Here is a 9,210-nt window from a genome sequence, read left to right as displayed (position 1 = left end):
TATATAAGAATATAGTTTCATAATTTATAGTTTATTCACGTGTCCCGTGTCTTCATTCCTCCCTCATTATTGAATGATTGCCCTTTCATGTGTCTCACCTGGTGTCTATTTGTTAGACCACCCTCACTCCCATGCCCCGCCTAGGTTGTCTCATTCCTCTGTGTATATAAGCCCCAATCTGAGTCTTCACTTTTGTCAGAATGTTGATCATAATTTCAGGGCTGATTTAGAGTAAATTGCCTGACTTCGAGTTTAGCTCATTCCCTTCTGTTTTGACTGCCTGTGTTTCGTGTTTTTTGCTTTTTGATCCTCGCTTTGTTTATGACTCTCCCTGTGCCTACTTCTCTGTTCCTCTGCCGTTCTGATCTCCTGGATTTTGACCTGTGGACGGTTTTTGTGATTTCCCTTTTGCTTCTTGATTTGGCGCTGTGTCTCTGCTTACCTGGCTTGTACCCTGGGACTGAATAAAGACACGGTTTCTTTAAATACTGGGGTCTGCGGTTGGGGTTCTGGCCCCGAGCATAACATGAATGCCAGGTAACACATTCTGTGACTTATTTTATTTACAATGGTACAATAGGGCAGGTTGTCAGAAATAAATAAACATTTTGGTGTGACATCCAACAACTGTGTACAGCAATGTCTGTTCATGCAGTAAAACAAGATTGTCCAGCAATATCAATGCGCGTTATAGACCTAACCTGTCTCCTCGACAATCCCACCACCAAATATCACACTTTCCCCTTGAGTTATAATTCATTTATCCTGTTTAATTCACACCAGATGGGATATAAACTCCACCCCCCCCCCCCCTTTAAAAAAAGAATTCTCCCAGAACAGTTACTAAGCAACCAGCTATGACTCCAATTGTATTTTCAGGTTGTTGTTTTTTTAAACAGCAAATATAGCCACCACTAGCATAAGGCACTTACAAGAAAGGTAAGGTAAAACAGTGAATTAGAACTTCTGCTATCATTCTGTTGCTAAAATGTGAAAACTATCTTACATAAACCCATCCTCCATGCCACTCTTTAAAGGGATGCCATTTTAAATAAAAAATAATTCGGAGACAACATTTTTAGAGCTCATGCCATACATTCAAAGTCATCAAAACGGAGTTTAACGGGCCAGCTGATTACAGTTAAAGGGATCTTCACACTTTCAGAAACCCTTTTTCAGTTACCTTTTGTTTACTTTTTGTCTTTTTGCCACCTCTGTAAATAAAAAAAATGCTTAAAAAAAGCAAACAGAAACAGTGACGGTCTCCTGTTTCGCAGCTCTACGCACAGTTGACAAAAAGTCTCTTTTCTCCTTGCGGTGGTTGTGGCCTGAAGGCAGTGAGTGTGATGAGCTGGGCTAACTGTCTCACACTGTGGACCCCCTCCATCTTGTTTATGGTGGCACTGGCCCAATCACAGGGCAAGCTGCCATCTGCGAGCCCTTGATGGTGCATGTCTGCAAGCCCAGGCGAATCTTTCGTCTCCTTGGTAGCGCTGGTGGGTTTTTGTCCAAGCTATTGCGTTCAGCAGCCTTGTGAAGGGTGAAGTGTTCAAAGCTACAGCCTGATCCCCTCTCTGACTCACAGGGAGTCTGGGCCTCACCTGAGGCTCTGTGTCCTCAGAGAAACAGCGTCTGCATGTGTGTGTGTGTGTGTGTGTGTGTGTGTGTGTGTGTGTGTGTGTGTGTGTGAGTGTGTGTGTGTGTGTGTGTGTGTATGTGTGTGTGTGTGCGTGTGTGTGTGTGTGTGTGAGTGTGTGTGTGTGTGTATGTGAGTGTGTGTGTGTTTGTGTGCATGTGTGTGTATGTGTGTGTGTGTGTGTGCACATGTGTGCATGTGTGCATGTGTGTGTGTGTGCACATGTGTGTGTGTGAGAAAAGGCCTTCTTTGGTCTGGTGTTTAGCTGGGCAGATTTGCTTCATTGTGTATTTGTTTTGTCTCAGCTGGGTTGTCCGCGGTTCCCCCTTTTCCCCTGTCCTATAGGGCGACAGGTGTAAGTGGCAGCATGTGGGCGGGGCTTGTGGCCCCTCCTCTGTCTGTGATTGGGTGGGCGGTCTATGGCCCATGGAGGATACAGTCAGGGTTAGGGTTAGTCAGAGGGTCAGTGCAGTGTGTATGTACATGTGTGTACAGGGGTGTGTGTGTGTGTTTGTGTGTACTGTATGTACATATGTGTGAGTTTGTGTGTGTGTGTGTGTGTGTGTGTACAGGTACGTGTGTATGTACACGCTCTTTTTACAGTATGTGTGTGTGTCTGTGTGTATGTACACGTGTGTACAGGCATGTATGTGTGTGTATGTATATGTGTGTCCAGGTATGTGTGAGTTTGTGTGTGTGTGTGTACAGGTACGTGTGTGTGTGTGTGTGTACAGGTATGTGTGTGTGTGTGGGTGTATGTGTACAGGTATGTGTGTGTGAGTGTGTGTGTGTGTGTGTACAGGTATGTGTGTGTGAGTGTGTGTGTGTGTGTACAGGTATGTGTGTGTGTGTGTGTGTGTGTGTGTAGTTCAGGAAGTGCTGTCACTCCAGTGGGTAACCCACTCCTTCTTTTGCGGTGATCCCGCTTTTTCATCCTGGAACTGTGGCCGATCCTGACGGGGAATCTTCACTGCGTGGTACTGGGGCACGTTGTCCTTATACTGGGCTCTGTGGAAAAACCCACACTGAGAGAGAGAGAGAGAGAGAAGGGGGGAGTGAGAGAGAGAGAGGGCGAGAGAGAGAGATGACATGACTCATCAGCACTGCAGCTGATCATGCACCATGAGTGCTCAAACACACACAGGATTGTTTCTCAGTGTGCAGAAGATGAGGCTGAAATACGTGCACTTTTATTATGCAAATATTCCTCAGCACTGTGCCACAATACAGCCCTGCATACAGCCTGCACTCCTTAAATCAGGAACGATGGCGCTCTCTCCGTTGGCCGGAGACTGGAGCGGAGTATTCCAACCGGCCAATGGCCAGCTGCTGTACCATAAATACTGCTGCTTTGTGGATTCAGAATGAAGCAACGCCAGCTCTCATCTCTGAAAACAACCCCAACACACAAGCTTTCATTTCACCGCACACAGAATCTACCTGCAGGAACTCTTCCCTGCAGGTAGACCAGCACACAGAATCTACCTGCAGGAACTCTACTCTACAGGTAGACCAGCACACAGAAAAGAGAAACCATCACATTCATGTCAGAAAATCAGTACGAACACTGCTGTGCAACTATACACAAAAGGTACCCATACCAGAAAGAATTACATTCTCAATGTGTGAACTTATATATATTTTGTGAAATACATTTCAATCTGGTTTCTTTATGTGAGATACACTGTGAAAATATGTAATGAAGACATTTTGCAGATGATCTACATGAGATGAGACACAGACATACATAGATTCATATTACACTACCCTTACAGTACAATGAGATTATTTGTGTCATTTTGGCCCCATATTGTTAAAATGTTTGGCCCATTTCACCTGGGCTTGGCATGATCTGTATGCATATGTATGTATGTATATTTAGTGCTAAATACTTGTACATAAATATGTTTTCATTTTTGTTTTGAATGAGAAAATGGACAATGAAGAGAATATCTAACAGGTGTGGAATGTGTTCAGCTGCAAGCCACTCCCAGACAGGGACACTGTCAGCCAAACAGCTGTTTGATCAGCTATCATAATATACACACTGCGTTAGATCCAGGAGCTAAAAAGTGTGTTCCTTTGAACATCCAACTGGGGGGTTTGTAGTTTGGAATACAGTGCTAAACACTTATTTCTTTTTAAACAAACTTTACATTATCTAGTCATTTTTAAAAGCAAAATTGGAATTCATGTGAATTTTAGATAAATGATTAATGCATTACAGTACCATACATTATAGTATATAGCATTATGTATGATATTATGGGCAATATTTCTATTGTCAGATAAATTATAAGCTTCACATACTGTTATATGGATTGAGTTATAGAATATTATATCCTCTTCATGTTCTCCCTGGGAAACTTACACATTTAATCCATGTTCTATATAAATATTTAACTATCACCTTTCTCATGTATATGAATCATACTTCTTTCCCAATACTAGTCCCATCTTAAAGTAAGTATCATCTAAAATACTGTATGGAATCCATGAACGTAAACAATGCATATTTACATGGAACATAATTACTTTATATGGAATATAATTGCACATAGTTTGCTGTTATTGTGAATATGCTATACTATATTTTCAAATCACATTTTCCAGTGGATTTTCCCTAGGAAGTGCATTTAATGAAAATTGTATGTCTTTCCTCATAGTTCATAGTTTCCTTCACAGCATATTTTTACTAGAGTACAGCATTTTTAATACATATTTTAATTCTATTTTCTTTCTGGTATGGGCATTGCAGACACAAAGTTACGATTTTGCCACGTGCTTGCACACACGGTAGACAGATCTGTGAATGACACACCCCAGCTAACATAAAACTCTCACAATGTTGCTGTACTGTTGTGCCAATGTTAGAACACTGACAAAACATTTCAGTGACATTGTGAGAACATTTTGTGTTAGCTGTGTGGACACATCTGTGAAGGACACGCTGGTCGTCTTTAGAAAGGTTCATTCTGGCTGTCGATGAGGAACAGGCTTTGGAGATCTGATTATAAATGAGATGCACTTTATTTTAGGGTACACACCTAAGGACCTTATTATTGACTCAATAACTACTATTCAGACACTAATATATTATGACTAACCATTTATTATTAGTGTATTGTTCAGGTACCAAATTTCATAAATGAATTGCAAAGGATTGTCACTAATAGCATTTTTGGATTTAAGGTAATGACAGTTTGAACTTCAATTGAATTTGGTCAAAATAAAACCAACACGTTTAGACACAAACGCACATAATTATTAAGCATTAGCAACCATTGATCAGTGTATAAATAAGTAACTGAATCAATAAGTGTGAGCAGATGGAGATAAAGTTTTGCCATGAATTGAACTGCGTAAATATTGTGCCTTCCTCAGCCAGAATGAGCGTTTGAGACAGGAGTGCGGGGGCCACAGCACGGCACAGCACAGCCAGGGGCCCGGGTCCTGCAGGTCCTGGGGAGGTTTACCGCTGGGGGACAGGGAGGAAGGGGGGTGGCGGGGGGGCCTATAGCTGGTCACACGCCTGCTTCTCGGCCTCGGACGGCTGCAGCTGCAGGTGGGCGCGGTAGTACTCTGTCTCATACTGTGGCCTGCGCTCCGTACGCGTGAAGAACCCACACTGCGGCCCCACAGGGAGAGAGAGAGAGAGAGCGTCAGAGAGAGAGAGAGAGAGAGAGAGAGAGAGGGTCAGAGAGAGAGAGGCCTGCGCTCCGTACGCGCGAAGAACCCACACTGCGGCCCCACAGGGAGAGAGAGAGAGAGAGTGTCAGAGAGAGAGAGAGAGAGAGAGAGAGGGTCAGAGAGAGAGAGAGAGCGTCAGAGAGAGAGAGAGAGAGGGTCAGAGAGAGAGAGAGCGAGAGAGCGTCAGAGAGAGAGAGAGAGCGTCAGAGAGAGAGAGAGAGCGTCAGAGAGAGAGAGAGAGCGTCAGAGAGAGCGAGAGAGCGTTAGAGAGAGAGAGAGAGGGTCAGAGAGAGAGAGAGAGAGGGTCAGAGAGAGAGGGTGAGAGAGAGAGAGAGAGAGAGAGAGAGAGAGAGAGAGAGAGAGAGAGAGAGAGAGAGAGAAACAGGGTCAGAGAGAGAGAAACAGGGTCAGAGAGAGAAACAGAGTGAGAGAGAAACAGGGTCAGAGAGAGAAACAGAGTGAGAGAGAAACAGGGTCAGAGAGAGAAACAGAGTGAGAGAGAGAAACAGGGTCAGAGAGAGAGAAACAGGGTGAGAGAGAGAAACAGAGTGAGAGAGAGAAACAGGGTCAGAGAGAGAGAAACAGAGTGAGAGAGAGAGAGAAACAGAGTGAGAGAGAGAAACAGGGTGAGAGAGAGGAACAGGGTGAGAGAGAGAGAAACAGGGTGAGAGAGAGAGAGGGAGAAAGAACAAGATCTTACAACTGAAAAAAGAGAAAACAATTCATGAAGGAATCAGGAGAATGAGTGTGAGCGAGGGTGGAAAACAGCGAGGGAGAGATGGAGGGAGAGATGAGGGAGAGAAGGAGGGAGAGAGGTAAGGTTTGAAAGAGAGATGCACTGCTTGTGAATGAGAGAGAACAGAAGAAACGGTAAATGAACGAGGGATGAGGGAAATGAGATGAAGGAGGAGAGGAGCGAGGGGAAAGAGAAACAGCAGGAGGAGGAGAGGGTGGGTACAGCAGGTCTGTGGCGGTGACATTAAAGCGCCGTTAGCGCCTAGCGCCCCACACTTGCTCAGAGCCGCGGCTGTTGCCCTGACGATGACAGGAGAGTATTGTGGCGCTCTGATCAGTTCTGCGTCCCGTCCTTGTGAATAAAAGATCAGACTGTCAGAGCCGGCTAATCCGAGTGAGGAGTGGCGCTGGTACCTTCCACAGGATGCAGACGAGCAGCGCCAGGACCGTGCTCCCGGCCATGACAGCCAGCGGGATGATCCACCAGGGGATCAGGTGCTGATCCACCGGAGTGTGCTCTGGGTAGATCATCACAGGGACCTGGCCACACACCAATCAGAGATCAGCATCACTCTGCTCATGTACACCAACCACCAATCAGCAATTAGCATCAGTCTGCTCATGTACACCAACCACCAGTCAGCAATTAGCATCACTCTGCTTAATGATTACAGCCTCTTAAAACTTGGTTACTGACATACATATATATTTCATATCCATCCATCCATCCATCCATCCATTATCTGAACCCGCTTATCCCGATCAGGGTCGCAGGGGGGCTGGAGCCTATCCCAGCATACACTGGGCGAAAGGCAGGAATACACCCTGGACAGGTCACCAGTCCATCGCAGGGCACACGCACCATTCACTCACACACTCATGCCTACGGGCAATTTAGACTCTCCAATCAGCCTAACCTGCATGTCTTTGGACTGTGGGAGGAAACCGGAGTACCCGGAGGAAACCCACGCAGACACGGGGAGAACATGCAAACTCCTCACAGAGAGGCCCCGGCCGACGGGGATTCGAACCCAGGAGCTCCTTGCTGTGAGGCGGCAGTGCTACCCACTGCACCATCCGTGCCGCCTATATTTCATATATTTCAGTGAATTATCTACAATTCACATAATAGTTGATCGTGAGTTTTCCTCTGAATAGTAGACTGTGTGTGTGTTTTCACCTCGGCTGCAGCGTCCTTCAGCACCAGGTGTTTGATGCTGGATTTGACCGTGATGTTTGCTCTCACCAAGAGCTCCAGCGCACTGACTGAGGAGAACTCCTGAGAGAGAGGGGGATGGAGAGAGAGGAAAAACGTTGATGCTTGTGTCATGAACAGTGTAGGAGGCTTGCCCCTGGACCAACGGCGCCATGTTGTATATCTTCGCACATAATCACTGCTGCAGCTTCGCCATGAGATTAAGCGTGATTGAGCGAATGTTATTCTGTGCGCTGTAGAGCAACACAGGTCCTGTGTGACCACCGCATGTAGGCCAGGAAACCCCACTCATCATCTGATGAGCATCAGGGCACAGAGGTTGCTGGGAAATCTGCTGGAGTTCTGCCCTCAGGGGTAAACGCAGAGCAGCTCAATTTTAAAGCGCCTGTAGCCATCCAATCATCAACACGATTCACTGGCCAGACGCTGGGCTTAGAGGAGTGCGCGCTCCACCAGGGAAATAAATAAAGAGCTTCAGTACATATTCTTCACCCGCTATGCCGCTTAGCCATATCCTCCTTATTACTAAATGATTTGTTACAGCGATGCTGGCTTTCTTTAGACTGCATAGCTCTCGCTGGAAGCTTCTCTGTGAAATAAACAAATGCAAATGTCATCAGGGCAGGGCAAAAATACAAGTGTAAACACTTCTATTTTGTATTCTTTTCTCATTTAATACAAACCTTATCATTGCTAAGTATATTATCAGCATAACAATTTGAGTGAAAAGTTGAATCTTTGAAAAAATTCCATGAATTTCTGAACTTAGTATTTGGTATGTCCACCCTTTGCTTTAATGGCAACGTGCACTCAAGCTCCACAAATTTGTGTGAAACCTGATGATCCATGTTATCCTAGCATTATTTGACAATATTATTTATTTCCAGGATTACATGAAAAAAACCCTGGTGGTCTCAGAGGTTTGGATCTGGCATCAACATTTATTAAAGAAATTGGTCTGTAGTTTGCTGTTTTTCATCCACTGAAGGGCTTTCTCCAATTCCTTTAAAGAAAGTGTGGCATTTAAGGCAGCATTGTCCTTGTTGTAGAGAGCAGATTGCAAAGGAGGGTTTTACATAGATTTTTATCAAAGGGAATTTCAGAATTGTATAGTTTCGCATAAAAAAAACTGTGCAGTGATGTGTTGAGGATGGGATAGGTCATCCTGTGGCGATCTAATTTAAGTTAAACTGGTGGAGCATTAATTCCCACAGAGCCTGAGAACCAGGATATATAAAGGTGCTGTTCCACAGTGTGGGAATCAGAGAAAGATAACTGTACCTCTATAAAGGTGTTGTTCCACAGTGTGGGAATCAGAGAAAGATAACTGTACCTCTATAAAGGTGCTGTTCCACAGTGTGGGAATCAGAGAAAGATAACTGTACCTCTATAAAGGTGCTGTTTCACAGTGTGGGAATCAGAGAAAGATAACTGTACCTCTATAAAGGTGCTGTTTCACAGTGTGGGAATCAGAGAAAGATAACTGTACCTCTATAAAGGTGCTGTTTCACAGTGTGGGAATCAGAGAAAGATAACTGTACCTCTATAAAGGTGCTGTTCCACAGTGTGGGAATCAGAGAAAGATAACTGTACCTCTATAAAGGTGCTGTTCCACAGTCGGGCCTGAATCTTCAGGTTGGCCGTGCCGGAGAACCCATGAAGCGGGCACTGGAACAGAACACAACGAGCGGAACCGAGGAGACAGTCCTGAGAGAGAGAGAAGAGAGAGAGAGAGAGCATCCACCCCTCGCATCAGGACCACAAACAGTCAGGCTAACCTCACCAGGAGCCCCCAACACACTAAAACACCTGTAAATGGTGGCCCAAGCCTTTCCAGAGGCCACAGACCCACCACACCACAGTATGCTCCACCCCTCCAGGCTCCTCCGTATGCTCCACCCCTCCAGGCTCCTCAGAGACATGACAACTGGTG

General features: G+C 45.2%; 1 protein-coding gene across 5 annotated transcripts in view; it reads right to left on the bottom strand.

Annotated features, from left to right (window-relative positions):
- Positions 1–545: 545 nt before the first annotated feature.
- The window catches only part of itga7 (integrin, alpha 7), a 69,566-nt gene continuing 60,901 nt past the window's right edge, over positions 546–9,210 (bottom strand). For 4 of the 5 annotated variants that reach the window (XM_061219341.1, XM_061219342.1, XM_061219343.1 and 1 more), the window contains exons 22-25: positions 8,871–8,984; positions 7,242–7,340; positions 6,476–6,601; positions 546–2,661 (exon numbers count right to left, since the gene is read on the bottom strand). In XM_061219341.1, the coding sequence (XP_061075325.1) occupies positions 2,506–2,661; positions 6,476–6,601; positions 7,242–7,340; positions 8,871–8,984 (495 nt within the window). In that variant the 3' untranslated portion in view covers positions 546–2,505. Of the gene's footprint in view, positions 2,662–5,112; positions 5,265–6,475; positions 6,602–7,241; positions 7,341–8,870; positions 8,985–9,210 lie in introns of all 5 variants that reach the window. The other variant, XM_061219346.1, reaches the window with a different exon arrangement.

Source organism: Conger conger, chromosome 14, assembly GCF_963514075.1.
Source record: "Conger conger chromosome 14, fConCon1.1, whole genome shotgun sequence".
Lineage (NCBI taxonomy): Eukaryota > Metazoa > Chordata > Actinopteri > Anguilliformes > Congridae > Conger > Conger conger.
The sequence above is the reverse complement of the archived record's forward strand: the minus strand, read 5'-3'. Positions and strand labels throughout refer to the sequence as shown.